Source organism: Littorina saxatilis, linkage group LG3, assembly GCF_037325665.1.
Source record: "Littorina saxatilis isolate snail1 linkage group LG3, US_GU_Lsax_2.0, whole genome shotgun sequence".
Lineage (NCBI taxonomy): Eukaryota > Metazoa > Mollusca > Gastropoda > Littorinimorpha > Littorinidae > Littorina > Littorina saxatilis.
The window spans coordinates 43,472,032-43,490,843 of record NC_090247.1 but is presented as its reverse complement, the minus strand read 5'-3'; the positions used below and the strand labels follow the sequence as shown (position 1 = coordinate 43,490,843).

Below are 18,812 nucleotides of genomic sequence, written 5' to 3'. Positions count from 1 at the left end.
TCTCCCAAGCGCAAGACAAATTCTTCTATGAAAATTGAAGCCAATAAAATTTGAGTTGAGTTGAGTTGAGTTGGACTAAATGAGTACATGTACAATGGTGTCAAAGAGAAAGTAGTACATGGAGATCCAAAGCATCACATACTACACGATAAAGTAATCAAATAGACGGAATAATAAAAGTGAAGTAGTAAACAAAAACCACACACACACCAGAAAATCATCGATAGAAAAAAGTACCTCATACATTCATGTCAGAGTTTGGTGGGTTACAGAAACAGGAACATACCAAGCATGCATCCCCCAAAAGCTGTGTAAAAACGGTCATACGGTAAAATTCGTGGGAGTTTCAGCTCGTGAACGAAGAAGAAGAAGTGGATGAGACTGAAGGGACCTGCTAATTATTTATCATTAATTGCTTGCTCTATCAGAAATGTTGCTAGGATTCATTTTTTTCATGAAAACTGATGAAATAGCAAAGAAAGTGTCAGGACTTTTCAGTTCCTAGCATCACCTTTCCTTTTTTTAATTTTTTAATTTTTTTTTTATTGACCTCAGTTGCATGCAGGCTGCTTCAACCCTGAGTTGTTTTGCCTTTTTTCTTCTTCTTTTCTTTCTTCTGTTTTTTGTTGTTGTAAGACATCACCTTTCCGCTATAATGAAAAGTAAAGCACATTTTTGACAATGTGGATAAGATTCAGTCCGTAGCTGACAGTCGACATTAAATGACATCGATCTTGCTCTTTGAAAAGAGACAGAAGTAATAAAAGAAATCTAAACCTTTTCCAGTGAGTCCAGCACATTGTCAGGCATGTGGTCGTTGACCATTGTGGGCGACACCAGCACTTCGTCAAAATCGCCATTGTTCACCCAGATTGCCTGGTAGATGGCTTCAGTAGTCTTACACGCACTGCAACAGAACAATTTACACAATCAGCATCAAGTTGACAAATAAGAGCTGCTGTAGATTACAAATTAACAGTGAATATCTCAATTTATCCCTATTAAGAGCGCCACAAACCTGAGAAAATCAGTTCTTAAAATGGAGGGAATCTTTGTATGTACATGTACATAAATTGATAATACATGTGTAAATCTGGAGAAAAAAACAACAGGACTTAAGGGGGATAAAATTTCAAATCACACAGTCACTCAGGGTATGACACTTTGGTTAACAGATCTGAAGTCGGTAAATACTATGTATCCATTCACACATACACATCGAACTGTTCTGTGAAGCAGCAGTTTTTTATTTTATTTTGCAATCAATCAACATCATGGGTCAGAAGTCAACATTATCACAAATACCACTTTGCAACTGCATAAAAGTAAAGCAGAAGAACAAGAGAGAAAAAAAACACACACACACAGAAACAACATCAGTGAATCTGATCAAGCACTTTGGTAGAGCGTGTCAGTGTCAAACAAGCATGGCTGTTGAAGGGAGATAATAAAACAAAACCCTATCACATGTGTATACACACATTTGCTTCCCTTCATTTATACTTCATTATTATTCAGTCAAGCTGCCTGTGCCAACTTCACTGAACGTACAGCTTTGTATAAACAACTGTTACATCTTTACAGATACTAAATGCATACTATATTATTCTTTGCCATGATCAATGTACAGGTATCCCTTATAACCAGTGATAAGTCTACCCTTTTATAAACCAGTACTTTTCAGTTAACATTTGAAAGTCCTTGCATGAGCTTTGTAAAACATGCTTGAAACTTTCACATCATAGTTCATAGTTGTTGCTGTTATATGATGCCAACATAGCAAAATATAACCCTCTCAACTAGCACATACACACAAGAATAAAAATGAAAGATGAAACAGAAGAACAAGAAATGGATTTAGAGCAGACCTGTTAACCATTGTAAAACTTCAAGTGTAGCAATTTAATTTGTGTTTGTTATTTTCAGCATAGCAAAGGCGTTTTGGTGTAGCATTGTCCAACAATTATTCGTATATATCCACATTTAGGCTACTTTACGCAAGTGTATATACATTTTTAAAATGATTATTTGGAGAAAAAAAGCAATAATGGCCAATAGAAAGTGTCTGCAGTGCCACTTTTCGGTGTTTTATGGCACTAATTCTGACCGCTACACGGAGTGAGAATCAGAAATGAGTACCAGGGCTCACAAGAAAGAGCAAACTGTTGCCATTGCTTGTGTTTATTTGTTTGAGCGTAGCAATTCTAAGCTTGGCGTAACAGCAATGTGCCTTAAAAAGGTAGGTCGATCTGTAAGAGGAAGGAGAAAACTCAGATAGCCAACCTTTTACTTGGGATGTGACTGCGCACAACATGAATCATCTTTCCTGGCGGGTAAAGAGCCATATGAGCGGACAATCCTATGGCGGAATTGCTGGGATGAGCCGTCACATCTCGCTCAAGGTCAGTATGACCTTCATCGAAGAATCGTTCATTGTCGCAGCAACAGAAGCCTTTGGAAATTATGTTCCACTGCCAAGAGAGAAAAACAGTATGTATGTAAGTCACATTGTATATTATTTTTCCCCATAAAAAATAATTACATATATATATGCAGTTGAATAAACAAGCACCCAAAAATAGATGTGTGAACAGTACACTACATTGGGGTGTGCACGTTAAAGATCCCACGATTGACAAAAGGGTCTTTCCTGGCAAAATTGTATAGGCATAGATAAAAAATGTCCACCAAAATACCCGTGTGACTTGGAATAATAGGCCGTGTAAAGTAGGATATGCGCCGAAATGGCTGCGATCTGCTGGTCGATGTGAATGCGTGATGTATTGTGTTAAAAATTCCATCTCACACGGCATAGATAGATCCCTGCGCCTTGAGTCCGAGTCTGGAGATACGCGCGCGATATAAGACTTCATATAACAGTATAACATCAAATTAAGTAAATGTATTTGTCATTAAAATAACATGTTAAATGATTTTACATTGCAACACAATAAAATCACATTGTAGACTGGTATTGCCATTCAAAATTGTATTGATGCAGCGGGCGGGGATGTAGCTCAGTCGGTAGCGCGCTGGATTTGTATCCAGTTGGCCGCTGTCAGCGTGAGTTCGTCGCCACGTTCGGCGAGAGATTTTATTTCTCAGAGTCAACTTTGTGTGCAGACTCTCCTCGGTGTCCGAACACCCCCGTGTGTACACGCAAGCACAAGACCAAGTGCGCACGAAAAAGAACCTGTAATCCATGTCAGAGTTCGGTGGGTTATAGAAACACAAAAATACCCAGCATGCTTCCGCCGAAAACGGCGTATGGCTGCCTAAATGGCGGGGTAAAAAACGGTCATACACGTAAAATTCCACTCGTGCAAAAAACACGAGTGTACGTGGGAGTTTCAGCCCACGAACGCAGAAGAAGAAGAAGAAGTATTGATGCAGTAACTACATTCTGCAGCACTTATTTTTCATTGAAAACAGACATCTTTCTGTCACACTTCATCTCAATAAGACAGGCATGCAATTGTAACATTACATGAGTTCTTGTTCAATTCCTTGCAAACATGTAGGTACTTTACCACCAAAACTACCCAAATGCTTAACTTGCAAAGTTAAAACATCAAAATGTCTGACCTTCGACTTTTGACTGCTTTTGATAAGATTTATAATGTCTGTCCGTAGCATCTCTAGCTGAGGCAAGCCAATCCTGCAACAAAAACTAACATGGTAAATTATAGGTAATTTGCTACCACAAATTTAATGCTGACATATGCAGCACAAAAAAAAGAAGAAATCACATTCATCTGCTTAACAACATTTGTACATACAATGTAAACTCTTTTGAATGTATATGCTGATAGGTCGATAAATCCAAACACATATCATTTAAATTTCTTCCAAAACATGAATTCATTTTGTTTTTTATTGTCTCAACTTCACAAGAAGAAAAGTACTGCACATCTCGATCTTGGGCATGTATTCAAAGCTTGGAGTGCAAGCAAAAGATTAATACTGACCTGGGCACAATATCTTTTCCAACAACAACCGATGTGATGTATGACTTTGTTTCTTCTACACACGGCAGTCTGAAACAGTCGACAATAGACATCTTTGAATGATTAACCCACGTAGCCAAAGGATACACAGAAATATAACTGTGTGACAGATAAGCTGGTAAAGTTTATGTGGAAACAGAGGTATACACACACACACATATACAAACAGGCAAAAACAAAAAGACAGAAAAAAAGACAGGGAGAAACTCACTTAAACATTTACACACATACAGACACAGACATGCACGCACACACACGCAAATACACACAGACATGCAGACACAGACACACACGACAGCCAATAAGTCAGTCATATAGCCGCACATCCATCCATTGAGTCATCCACATCTTGACCCCAGCAACAAACAGTACAGACTTACGTGAGCAGACCACCAGGCGGAGAGAAGGCATAGCAGTGGAGAGTGGGATACTGTTCCTTGAGCAAAATGGCCAGAATAGCCGCTGTCCCCGCTCCTAGAGAATGGCCCACACACACCAGGTCGTACTTCGCTACGTCCCGACCCTAGCACCAAACACACAGGCAAATAGTATTGTCAGCTCATGAATATCACCCTTGAGACGGATATCACTTCAAATATAAATTTTACATTTCAGAACACAGAACAAACAATTAGATGGTTTGTGATGAAAGATACACGATTCTGAATTAAGATTAAAATGTTAACTCATTATCTGTTATTAATGCAGGATTTCCACCTGAAGTAGTCATGCATTGTCTAAATGATCTTGGAACACCCACCCTCACACATATGCATTCATGCACACGTTGCACACACACACACACACACAGAGGCACACACACACACACACACACACACACAGAGGCACACACACACACAGGCACACACACACACACACACAGAGGCACACACACACACACAGGCACAGGCACACACACACACACAGGCACACACACAGGCACACAGGCACACATGTAAGAACGCACACACACACATGCACACACACACACACACATGCACACGCACACACACTCACACACACTCACACGCAACAGGATGGATTTTACAACATGAAGTCAGATTCACTAAAAAAAATACTGCCATAATGGAAATAGTTAAATGATTATAGAATTGAACAAAAAAGAATCAACAACTCTTAAATGAGTGATTTTTCTTTCCATAAGAGGCATTGTTTTGGACAAATGAAAGGTATTGTACTGCTCCCAGAAGAAAGACATTGTACAAGTCGCGTAAGGCGAAAATACAACATTTAGTCAAGTAGCTGTCGAACTCACAGAATGAAACTAAACGCAATGCAACGCAGCAAGACCGTATACTCGTAACATCGTCAGTCCACCGCTCACGGCAAAGGCAGTGAAATTGACAAGAAGAGCGGGGTAGTAGTTGCGCTGAGAACGATAGCACGCTTTTCTGTACCTCTCTTTGTTTTAACTTTCTGAGCGTGTTTTTAATCCAAACATATCATATCTATATGTTTTTGGAATCAGGAACCGACAAGGAATAAGATGAAAGTGTTTTTAAATTGATTTCGACAATTTAATTTTGATAATAATTTTTATATATTTAATTTTCAGAGCTTGTTTTTAATCCAAATATAACATATTTATATGTTTTTGGAATCAGCAAATGATGGAGAATAAGATGAACGTAAATTTGGATCGTTTTATAAAAGAAATATTTTTTTTACAATTTTCAGATTTTTAATGACCAAAGTCATTAATTAATTTTTAAGCCACCACGCTGAAATGCAATACCGAAGTTCGGGCTTCGTCGAACAATACTTGACCAAAATTTCAACCAATTTGGTTGAAAAATGAGGGCGTGACAGTGCCGCCTCAACTTTCACGAAAAGCCGGATATGACGTCATCAAAGACATTTATCAAAAAAATGAAAAAAACGTATGGGGATATCATACCCAGGAACTTTCATGTCAAATTTCATAAAGATCGGTCCAGTAGTTTGGTCTGAATCGCTCTACACACACGCACACACACACACACACACACACACATACACACACACATACACCACGAGCCTCGTCTCGATTCCCCCCTCGATGTTAAAACATTTAGTCATAACTTGACTAAATGTAACAAGAAAAAAAGAAGTTTGATTTAAAAATACTAATAAATCTTCTCGTATGTTTTTCCCACATTCTTTTTGAACAAAAAGATAGAAATTAAGCTAGGAATAATAGACAAAAACCAACATTATTTGAAAAAGATTATAATTATCAGAGCTTTGGTACTTAAAACTTCTAGGGTGAAAAAGTTATCAAAAGGACTGAAACCAAAAAGCTATGTCATGCATTATAATCCCTGGTCAATAATCATTCACATTCGGTCACATCTAATTCTTCAGTTCTACAGAGTAATGATGAAATGTTATCCGAATTTAAGAAATGGGGCTCTCCCATTTGAAGAGTTGCCAGATCACTAAAATTCTGGAGACTGTAGCCCTGGAGCCCCAATGCACAAGACTTTTATATGCTCACAGTCATCTACATGTTGCAAATACAAAAAATCCTTTTGCCTCTTGCCATCTTCAGGTCGAACAACGCCTGCTCAGATAAGATATTTTATTTATTTTTCTCATATTATTGAATTTGTATGTCTGTTCATTGCAAGATCATTTGGTCAACGAACTCGTGAATCTTTCGTGTTGTCAAAAAATAAACAAAGTTAAAAAACAAAAGAATTCTGTACTCACCGATACAAGGACAGCACAATAATATTATTGTGCTGTCCTTCTATCGGTGAGTACAGAATTCCTTTTTTTTAAAATTTTTTTTTAACTTTGTTCATCTCACCACAGTCACTTTGTTATTTAGGTTTAAAAAAATAAACATTCAAACAACTGACCTTTCTTGTGTTTTATTTTTAAGGCCTGCATTCTGTCAAAAGGGCATTTCGTTGTACATGTAGTTATACCAATGGCTACAGAGCTACAATTTAGTCACAGCATAGAGGGATACTGCAGACAAGCATCAGATCAATTTAAAAGCGCATCATCATTAACATAATGCTAATGATGTTCCTACTGTAGTTTAGGTTACAGCAATTCAGTGCTAATAAAAGAGAAAAAATAAACAAAGTTAATTGTACAAGATGCTAAAAAAGATAGAGATATTCTATTACAAATCCGAAAGCGACCTTCTACAAAACGCCATGCTGAACAAATTGTAATTAATACAGTAAATAACAACGGTCCCGCTAACAACAGCACAGACTATAGTATACATGTATGTCTGTCTTTTGCATCCTCCCAAGACAGTCAAGCACTGATAAAGTTTATGTCAACTACAGTATAGTTTTCCCAAAACCCATACAAGACCAATTATGTTTGTTTAAAACTTTCTATAAATAAATAAATAAACAAGTAAATAAAAGAAAAAAGAAAAAATATCTTATGAGAAATGTTTATGATGACATTGACTTTGATGTCTGCTTGTCTGTACACAACAACTAAAGAGCTTAAAATGCAAACAGAAAACACAACAGAACAAATCAATTTTTGTAACAACGAGCAACACAAAAAATAAATAAGGGTGAAATTTGATGGTGAGTACAACAATGAGTGAACGCATGATCAGACATTGAGTGTCAGGTTTGCTGGCAGCTTTGACATAACTTTTCCCGCCTGACAGCATACATATGACTCTGTTATAAGTTGCAGTCACAAACTACACTCAACTAAATCATTCCTTCTACAAACATGAACAAGGAATCATCACAGTTCCAAGTACATGTACAGTGCATATTTGTTGTACACGTGTGTGTGCATGTTTGTGTGTGTGTGCGTGTGTGTGTGTGTGTGTGTGTGTGTGTGTGTGTGCGTGTGTGTTACTGCACAATAGTTTACCTGCAAGCATGCATGTAAATGTGAATTGTTTGTAAACCGTTCTACTTGTCACTATACAATGTATTATACAATATGTATCAGAGAATTTAAAACAAAAATCCATAGTAGTTTCCCTCCTGTACAATACCAAAACAAGAAGACAACAATTTTTCTTTTCTGTCACAATATATACTCTCACCCGTAGTTTTGTGTGGCAATTGACTTTATTTGGAGGCTGTGAAAACAAAATTGATAACTGGTCAATAAAAATCTACAATTATAAAAAGAAGATCCCAATTTCTCTTTATTGAGTTTGCACTGGCTTTCCCAGCATGCTATATGAGTAAAAACGTGGTGAATACATGTACAATTGTAGTATATTTCAACCAAAAAAAATCGGATTTCCTTGCTTTTACATGAACTTTTGCATAAACCTATGCATCAGCAGACACAAGCATTGTAAATTGTTTAATAAATAAGAATTGGGACACAACTTAATTTCATTGTGTGGATGATCTGGGGGCGGGGGGTCACAGATGGGGGTAGAGTGGCAGTGGTTGGGCGGGTGGACGGGAATGGGGAGGGGGAAGGAGCGGGTTTAGGGGTAGTTTAAGGGCAGTAACTGAAGAGTTAACAGGGGTAATGGTGTTGAGGTTAGGAGAAGGGAGCCTTTTGGAGATATGTGTTCCTATATCTTGATTAAATTTCTCTCAGGAAGATGTTTCTTCTATATTTTAGGACTATAACTAAATCTAAAGAAAACATTTCTCAATTATGGACAAACCAAAACATTCATAAGAAATTACAACGTATCTGTTGGATAGGCCGAAGTGAGTTGACTGCAAACACAATTTATGTATACAAAAGAGAAATAGCGACGCTAAATGGTACTCAGTGATTTATCTGTGAATGGTATCGCTTCCAAATGGACAAAGCATTTTGCATTTCGCTGAACTATCCATTTTGATGCAGGCAACAACATTCACAGATAATATATAGATCACAGTACCATTCAGTAACACTATTTACCTTCTGTGTATCTTGTTTGTCTACGTTAAAGACCAATAGGTCAAAGTTCTTGTGACAGCTTTGTTTTTTTCTGAAATTAAACGTTACATAAACCAAGCCTTTATTGTATTTTTTATTCTTGACTCTGTAACATGAGCAGTCTTTTCGTTTCAGATTTATGCATGATACAGCTGATAAAACACTGAGTATACTGTATGTGCCCTAATTACGTGTTTGTTAAAACTGATTATATTTTGTAATCTTAAGCAACAAAGATGTTCCTAGAAAAAGCCAGAAATGCTTCTATTCATACAATTAAACCAAGTTTTCATAATAAGCAGTTGGTACACAGCATTGATGACTGCAACAGAAGTTATTACAACAAGAAAGAAAACAAAGACACAAAATATTAATTCATCATGCTGCCCAAAACATATATTAGTTGATGAAATAATTATCTGCGTCATGCATATATATACAGCTTCATAAAGTTAAAAAGTGTCCGTGCAGACATTTTTTTATGAAAAAAAAGGAGGAAAGAAAGAAAGACACTCATGTACATCATCAAATCATTACCGTCTTTAACCAGTGGGTGCTACTGGTGTACTCCTAGGAAAAGACATGATACATACACATCCAATAACAAGCAGATCACAATGTATTAACACATTCAGATTTAGGCTATGTTTCCTTCTGCTTCCATCCATTACCACACCAATGGGTTTTGTTATGCTTACACATTCTGAAGTACATTTGCATTCTATTTCCATATGTAAGACAGTTTGTATCCAAAATAGGTTCTTCCTGGTGTCTTTCCGTCAGAAATGTTGCAAAAATCATGTTATTTGCATCACTTTTTCAGATTTGTTCAGATATGAATACTATTTGAGGATGAGCTAGCATATTAACTATTTGACAAGAACAAATTACTCATCCTTCGATTCAGACCAGATTTGTACTGACTTGGAAAAGATATTGAATAACATTTATATGTATGGAAGCATTTAAACAAAAAATAAAGGCAATCCATATGTAGTGACAATGAAACAAGTAGGACAAGGATTCATGCAAAAGCATATTTTATGTGGTCCAAACAAATACAAACTTTCAAGAATAATCATGATGGTGGATGTGACAAGATTAATTTTTAAAACTAATACAACTGTTGGTATACATTATTTCTCTTTGTAGACACTCCGATTTGGATTGGCTTCGTGTTGGTTTGATGCAAAAGGAAACAAAGCCTCAGAGCCATACAAAAACATACACACACACATACACACACACATATATATATATACAAATTAAATGAACATTAATAAACAAGAGGAGAATTGAAAGATCAAAGAATTTTTTTCCTATGCTCCTGTCTCCAGTGTTATACCCACCTTCCATCCCCCACCCTTGACATAAGAGTACGTAACCCCAAGGCACTGGTATATGTTAACAGTTCAAAACGACAGTACTGCATGCTTTTTTTCCTGCACTCAAATTCGCAGTCTTATTATTTACTGCATGCTACATTCACTTTCATGCAAGTTTGCTGTTACTTTTTGTTAAAGAAACAATTAAGTGCACAATTACAGTATTCTGCATTCCTTAGAGAATTGCACTGTCATTCAAGCACTCAGAACAGCCACAGGAACAATGAGAGAAGTAGAAACAAATCATGTCATTGCTTATGTAGTGCCATCATGCTGTATTTTCTATTGATGTAATGTTACTGAAGGGAAATTATTGAAAGTTAAAAGATAAAAGTGACTGTGTCAAATCCGTAGAAAGGCTTCAAATTAAAGCACGATAAATTGAGATATTTCAATTTCCACTCTAAAAACTTGAGAGTATTCTTTCATATTCATCTCTTTCTGTGCCGTGAGAGATAGTAAAGTGTTGCTATTATAGATACTGTTGATTTTCTCTCTGTGTGTTTTAAAATGAACTCTTTTTTTCTGATCTTAACAATTTGAAAAAGAGGGGAAAAGAAGAAGAAGAAAGAAATTCTATTCATAATACGATACTTACGAATTTTACCAATAAACTCTCAGTAAAGCTTTCTTTTTAATAACCGATGACTTTGTTACACTCTTACTGATAAAGATTGCATGTGGACAGAATATTTTACAGAAAAGTAGAACTTGCTTTTAATCTTCCATACATCATTAAGAATGTTGTAACCTCGCTCTGTTGCACCCACATATATTAACTTGACAGAGATCTCCTCATTAAATAACCAGAGCACAAGAACATTGTGAATAATTTGTATTATCATACATCAAATATTCCATAATGAACCCCTCTTGTTATCTATCCAGTGTGTAATAGCATTACAATTAAAGGAGAGAGGTAGAACATGTCAAGATTTTAAACGCGTGGTGCACGATCACAAGAATATAACACAAGAACAAAATGCACTCATTCATGTTCAATAAAATGGAAGTAAAATTTAAACAATCAACTATGCATACCTCGTCTCTCTCCCATGCCATGTCCAGAATTTTATCTTCTATCAGTTTCCTCTTGATGTACAATGCTGCCTGCACCATGCCCTTTATTAGAAAAGAACAAACACACTTGAACAAGTTTTTTCTCAAAAACACACACAATTTAGAAATGTAAGACTGAATGTAAGCCTCCATTACCCCCCCCCCCCCCAAAAAAAAAGGCATTCTTTCTCCCCAACACAGATAGACAGAGGAATGGAAAGAGAGACAGGCCAGTAACGTGATGGACAGACACACACACACAGACAAACAAATGTAGGAAGAGATACAGAAACCCCACCACCCTCTCTCTCTCACACACACACACACACACACACACACACACACACACACACACACACACACACACACACACACACACACACACACACACACACACACACACACACACACACACACACATTTGCACACAGAGGATCCTACACACACACTCATTCTCTCTCACGAATGCAGCTTTATACAACATGCAGAGGTCAAAGCATCAACTGAAATAAACACGCTACTCTTTGAATAAGTAAAAAGAAATGAAACTCACATTTGTGAAATAAATAGTTTTTTCTCAACATCTTCTTATGGAAACCAAAGAATGAACATTACTACCTATGACAGAATTCTTTCCCTTTATTAGCATTTTTCACAGGACGTTAGTTGACAGCAGCAGTTGAAAGATCACAAATGTGGAAGGGAGTATGTTGTATTTTTTTCAAAAATAAAGGGTGAAAATAATAGAAATCGGTTCTCAAAGGAGGGGTATACCCAACGCAAGGGTTCTAACTTTCTGGTCTTAAACAGGTGGGAGTCTTAAAAAACCAGGTATATCTACAAAGCTTATTTAGATAAATCAAATCAGAACAATCGAAGTCTTAGAAAGGAGGGACTTTTACATTGGGGACGACGTGTGTGTGTGTGTGTGTGTGTGTGTGTGTGTGTGTGTGTGTGTGTGTGTGTGTGTTTTATGTGTGAGTGTGTCATATTAGGGGGTATTCCACTGTAGTCCCCAAGGTTTTAGTCATCATTGTCAAACAGCACAGCGTTTTCAGTATTTGCAAGACGTTTTTACCTTATGCCCCTGCCAGTCATCTCTGGGTGGATTCAGGGGCAGTGTCTCTGGCTCGGCCTTCAAGTCGGTCAGCACATCCTGTACAACAACAAATCTAAGTCATTAAAACAACAAAACAACAAATGAAACACAAGGATTCAAAGCAAAATACACGTGAAGATTAGGATAATCTATGATTCATCAATAAAGGTAGAATAATAATATGACAAACAGAGGGAAGTAAGCGATCTAAATGCATACAACATGTGTAATAGTGTAAGTGAGAGTTATGCGGAACCTTTCTTCTGGCACCTGAGAGAATAACAAGCATTGAAATGAACAAGCGAATTTCATCCTCAAAATAGAATAATAAAGATAATTGGTAGAATACTAAAGTTTATGAGAATGTTTGAAGACACCACTACATGTTATTGTTTTCTAAAATGCTGATGGTTATTATTGTGTTGACTGTGTAAATGAATCAAACACTGTTTCAACCAAGAGAAAGTCAGGAACAGTGTCACCGTACCTGCAGGGAAAGTGTGCCACGTACACAGACCACCACCTTGCCAAACTCATGGTCTAGGGCCACAAAGAATGGTGTTTCTCCAATCTGAAACATTCAGAGCAAGTCAAAATAAAGTTTAGAAACTATCCAAATACTAGTGGGTTGTTTTCATTTTTGAACACACTCACACACAAATGAAAAGCATGTGGTATGGACGATGTCAGCTTCAAATTAGACATCTAAGGATAAATCTGGCTAAGGACATTAATTATTCCTGGTTTCTTTGTTCAACCAGAAACCTGGATGAATAAATAAGACTGGTCGACAACAGAAAAAAAGATTTTAACAAACATGTACACAAACAAGATCAAAACAGCCAAACTATGACGCCGTCATTGTCAATCCAGTTGCAGAAACAGTCTCTCTCTCTCTCTCTCTCTCTCTCTCTCTCTCTCTCTCTCTCTCTCTCTCTCTCTCTCTCTCTCTCTCTCTCTCTCTCTCTCTCTCTCTCTCTCTCTCTCTCTCTCTCTCTCTCTCTCTCTCTCTCTTTGCCTCTCAATCTTTCATTCTCACTTGCTCTATCACACACAGGCACAGAGAGACTGACTCAGACTGGCAGGCAGACAGACAGAGGCACACAGACAGACAAACACATACAGACACCCACACATAGAGTACCCCCCGCCCCACCCGAACCCCCCCCTCCCCCCCGAAAACACACACACAAACACACTCACCATCACCCTTCTCCTTCATCCTGCTCCAATTTCCCTATACCTTCTCCTTAACTCACAGATGCCCAGAGACTAGCTCACATCTCGGTACTCATGGCAGGTAGTGTAGAACATTATCCAGATCTTGCAGACCACTGATACGCTTCAGAGACACCACGTTACAACCACGGCCACAACACACAGACACAGACACAGACACACACACGCGAGCACACACACACACACACTCTCTCTCACACACACATACACCACACCCGCACATACGCACGCACACACGCACGCACACACACACACACACACACACACACACACACACACTCTCTCTTTCTCTCTCACACACACACACACACACACACACACACACACACACACACACACACACACACACACGCACGCACACACACACACACACTAGAGACTCACATCTACATGGTAGGTAGCGTAGACAATATCCAGATCTTGCAGACCGCTGATATGCTTGAGAGAGGCCGCGTTACAGCCACAGCAGTTATCCTCTACAATGTCCGACGCACCCGATCGTCGCCCACAGCAGCAACTGCAATCCATTGACAAGTTCAGGATTGATAAGACACAGGAAAGCAACGTCACACATTGATTTCAACAAAAACAAACAAACAAATTACAGAGAGGCACAAAAAAACTACTAATTTTATACATAAATGACAAGCGGCGCAAAAGCAAGTTTCCAGGGTTCAAAATAACAGTTACAAAAATGAATAAAAAATAATTCCACAGAGGCAATAAAATCAGCTTACGGAATGAAATGAGACAGAAGAGAAAAGTCGGAACTTACTTTTGAAAAAAAAAGAAGAAGAAATCACACTGAAGCACAAAGAAATGCTTTCTTTAAAATGCAAGAGGTGATTGAATAATCTAGGGTAAACCCCAAAAAATAATAATTTAAAACAACAGCTTACTTTAGGTACGGCAAGAGGCGGCAAAACCAGGTCCCAGGGTTGGTCATGACGTAGACAGGCCAGCCATACGCAGCGAGGGCGTAGCGCATGTAGTGGATGACCTTGATGAATTCACCCATCACCTCTGGCTGGGTCAGCTGAAGGAACTGCGTGGTGGGAGTCACAGGTATTCCTGATAGGAACTGGTACACGTCGTTTGTACCCTGGAAAGTTGCAGGTGAAACTTTTGCACACACTAACTTACTTCATGTGTCATTTTTACAGTTCTTTCACAAGTACAGTGATATCTGCGATGTGATGCCCCTTTGATGACAGAACATCACTCATGAAAGCGAATCAAATCAAATCAAATCGAAGTAACTTTATTGTATCAAATCTGAGAAATTACGCTTGTGGCGCATGAACAAGAAGACAAACGGAACATTACAACATTATTAATATTACAATACATGGACTAACTAATACGATTTTACATAACCAAATACCTCGCTGAATACCAACACTCTCGCCGTAAGGGTGTAAAATATTCATTTACTAAAACACAACCAAACACATTTGGGTGTAAAAGATTCATTCACACACAAAAAACATTTGAGTTCCTCTTAAAAATCTACAACTACAGCAAAATAAATGATATAATAAAAGATTACACAGCAGCATCATGATCGCAGAAACGAAAAGTACTGTTTGGAGCACACCTACTGTTTTCCCTGTATCTATTATTCTGACAACAATATACCTGTCATGACAGGCCACTTGCAATGTAGGGACGCTTTTGGTTGGCCCCAAGAGTATCATTTGATCCCATGTACATCGACATCACATTTACACTTCTTTTCTGTTATTTCTCTTCACTATTTGTTAGATAGAAAGACATGGAGGAAAATGAGATAGGGAGACAGATAGATCAATGTCATACAGAGAGAGAGAGAGAGAGAGAGAGAGAGAGAGAGAGAGAGAGAGAGAGAGAGAGAGAGAGAGAGAGAGAGAGAGAGAGAGGGAGGGAGAGAGAGAGAGAGAGAGAGCTGGGGCAGAGGGATAGAAAGAGAGACCGGTAGATAAAGACACAAAAACAAAGTCCAAGACCAAAACAAAGACAGAGACAAAGATGGATAGACAAATATAAAGACAGAATGTAAGATACCAACCTGATTTATAATGCCCTTCATGTGATTTTTCTGGCGGTGCCTCAGCAAAACCAAACCAGCCACGATGTCGGATGGAACAACGTCCAGGTCACGAAAGAACTCCGTGAACAGCTGAGCTATCTCAGACATCGAATTCTGAAACAAAGAAGTGTTTTATTTATCACAACTTTTTAATTTACCTTACAACTGGTGTAGTTTATTTTCAATCTAAATATCTCAGACATCGATTTCTGAGACAATAATGAGTATTGTCTGTATCCTTTATTTTATTACCAAAGTCATATATTTTTGTACTGAATATCTCAGACATTAAGATCTCAAACAAAGACGAGTATAATTTATTTCATGACTGCAGGTGTATTTTATTTTTGTACTTAAAAAACTGTAAGTAAACTCTAAAACCACCAACCCTATACCGGATCTTACTTTCCACAGATCATATTCTAAAATATTCTGTTTGAAAAAACCCATGTTAATTAATAGGAATGGATATTTGGAATTTCTATAAACTGAGAGAGAGAGAGAGAGAGAGAGAGAGAGAGAGAGAGAGAGAGAGAGAGAGAGAGAGAGAGAGAGAGAGAGAGAGAGAGAGAGAGAGAGAGAGAGAGAGAGAGAGAGAGAACTCGAACTCGAAAACTTTATTACCGAGGGATGATAGCATTAGGTCCATATGGTCCTTTCTTACAGCTAGTCCCTACTATAATACACACATGAAACAAAGAACAAATATGAACAAAGAGAGAGAGAGAGAGAGAGAGAGAGAGAGAGAGAGAGAGAGAGAGAGAGAGAGAGAGACAGACAGACAGACAGACAGACAGACAGACAGACAGGCAGAGAGGCCCGATGCCACAATTACAGTGCTGTCTTCAATAATGTCAGCACGAGGATCACGTGCACCACACCTTATTCCTGCCTTTTCGCTCCACACAGCAACACAGAAGTTGCAGCCGTCGGTCCCAGCTCTCTTCATAGGCACGGAGCGCCTTCCTGCAATACACAAGTTGTGCATTAAGCCGAGTGCCCTTGACAGCGAGTTGAGTTATTTCTCAACAAATTAATGCTCCACAGAATGATATACTGGAGCCACTTAACCCCCTTTTAAACCAAAACAACAAAAAAGAAGACATTAAAAAATAAAAAGAAGAAAAAGAAGACAAAATTAAACAGAAAAACAAAGAAAAGAGAGAAAGTAAGATCTTGAGAGGAGAGAGAAAACCTCAACAATGTACAAATGTTACGTACAGAGAATCTGAGAAAAGATAAGATCTTAAAAGAAAGCGAGTATCCAAATGTAGGTGAATCTAAAATGTTATGAATAATGTCAGAAGTTATGATCTTCCAAAGGGGGCGGGGCTTAAATTGGAGGGTTTGAAAAGAGGGTTTCCACTGTACTCTTATCGTTATGTCTCATTTCTTATCTTTATGTCTCAATTCAATACTAGCTGACCTGCATACGCACAGACAAAATCATGAAACCCGCCTTCTCGTAGTTGTTCTTTTCAACCAAGTACATACATCTTCCAAGAGAAAGAAAAAGATTTAGTTTGATTCAACGCACACCACTTACACACACAAATAATCACAAGCCACACATGTTCAAAAGAAACTTAAAAAAGACAAAATGACGACTGCAAAGAAGGGTACAAGTGATAGCTATTTAGAGGTGTGGTCAAGACAAGCATTACAATTGATAGGTTACAGTAAGTCAATCTTGGAACATTCTCATTCAAAGCGGGTGCAATAAGTCATTCAAAACTCATTCTCATTGAAAGACGCTGTTACAAACATAATATGGATGCACAACAAGCTGAAAAGAATGGATAACAGAGTCACAATATATCAACAACCCCAGACAATCCTTGACAACTATCACAACTCGCCATGAATCACAACCCCCCCCCCCCCCGGCCACCCCCTCCCCCAAGGTATTGATACAAAAGAAGCTGACATAAGCGCAGCAGAACAACCAGACTCCTGCCAAGAACCTCAGACGGTATTTGACAACTACCAGACCTCGCAATAATTTACCCCCCCCTCCACACACACACACACACACACACTGAAACAGCACAGGACCACCAGACGATCCTTGACAACAATCACCACTTTCCTTCCATAATAAACTTTGACGTCAAGATGATCAAAATTCACGAATTCTGCAACTTTTTGTACAAGTACAGAGGTTGTGGTATCTTTGCAATATATCTTGCTCCGACTCTCCTTCAACCTGGAACCTGAATATCAAAACAAATGGGTAGCATAAAAACAGGCAGATCTATAACAGAATGCCATCGTGTTGTCACTCACACGTAGAATTTCTTGCAATCTTTACTTATCTGTAATAGGTGTGATTCATCTCTGTGTAAAAAAGACAACCAACAACACAAAAAACATGATTGAGTTGACGGCACAGTTTAGCTGAGTGTGGCAGAAAATCAATAACATTTAAATCCCTGCATGCAACCACCGCTCCTCAGTTTTCTGCGCAACGCAGGTTTTAATCAAATTTAAACACACACACACACACACACACACACACACACACACACACACACACACACACACACACACACACACACACACACACACACAAAATAAAACAAGTCGCGTAAGGCGAAATTACTACATTTAGTCAAGCTGTGGAACTCACAGAATGAAACTGAACGCACTGCATTTTTTCACAATGACCGTAGTCCGCCGCTAGTGCAAAAGGCAGTGAAAGTGACGAGCCTGTTTAGCGCGGTAGCGGTTGCTCTGTGCTGCATAGCACGCTTTACTGTACCTCTCTTCGTTTTAACTTTCTGCGCGTGTTTTTAATCCAAACATATCATATCTATATGTTTTTGGAATCAGGAACCGACAAGGAATAAGATGAAATTGTTTTTAAAACGAGTTCGGAAATGTAATTTTAATCATAATTTTTATATTTTTAATTTTCAGAACTTGTTTTAATCCGAATATAACATATTTATATGTTTTTGGAATCAGAACATGATGAAGAATAAAATAAAAATACTTTTGGATCGTTTTATAAAAATATAATTTTAATTACAATTTTCAGATTTTTAATGACCAAATTCATTAAT

General features: G+C 38.0%; 1 protein-coding gene across 3 annotated transcripts in view; it reads right to left on the bottom strand.

Annotated features, from left to right (window-relative positions):
• LOC138962446 (diacylglycerol lipase-alpha-like) overlaps positions 1 to 18,812 on the bottom strand; it is a 115,235-nt gene that overhangs the window by 11,460 nt on the left and 84,963 nt on the right. For 2 of the 3 annotated variants that reach the window (XM_070334256.1, XM_070334258.1), the window contains 13 exons: positions 16,629 to 16,713; positions 15,727 to 15,861; positions 14,579 to 14,781; positions 14,064 to 14,196; positions 12,928 to 13,011; positions 12,420 to 12,497; positions 11,324 to 11,404; positions 9,435 to 9,467; positions 4,388 to 4,530; positions 3,969 to 4,037; positions 3,586 to 3,658; positions 2,284 to 2,471; positions 778 to 907 (listed from right to left, as the gene is read on the bottom strand). In XM_070334256.1, coding sequence (XP_070190357.1) covers positions 778 to 907; positions 2,284 to 2,471; positions 3,586 to 3,658; positions 3,969 to 4,037; positions 4,388 to 4,530; positions 9,435 to 9,467; positions 11,324 to 11,404; positions 12,420 to 12,497; positions 12,928 to 13,011; positions 14,064 to 14,196; positions 14,579 to 14,781; positions 15,727 to 15,861; positions 16,629 to 16,713 — 1,435 coding nt within the window. The remainder of the gene's footprint in view (positions 1 to 777; positions 908 to 2,283; positions 2,472 to 3,585; positions 3,659 to 3,968; positions 4,038 to 4,387; positions 4,531 to 9,434; positions 9,468 to 11,323; positions 11,405 to 12,419; positions 12,498 to 12,927; positions 13,012 to 14,063; positions 14,197 to 14,578; positions 14,782 to 15,726; positions 15,862 to 16,628; positions 16,714 to 18,812) is intronic. The other variant, XM_070334257.1, reaches the window with a different exon arrangement.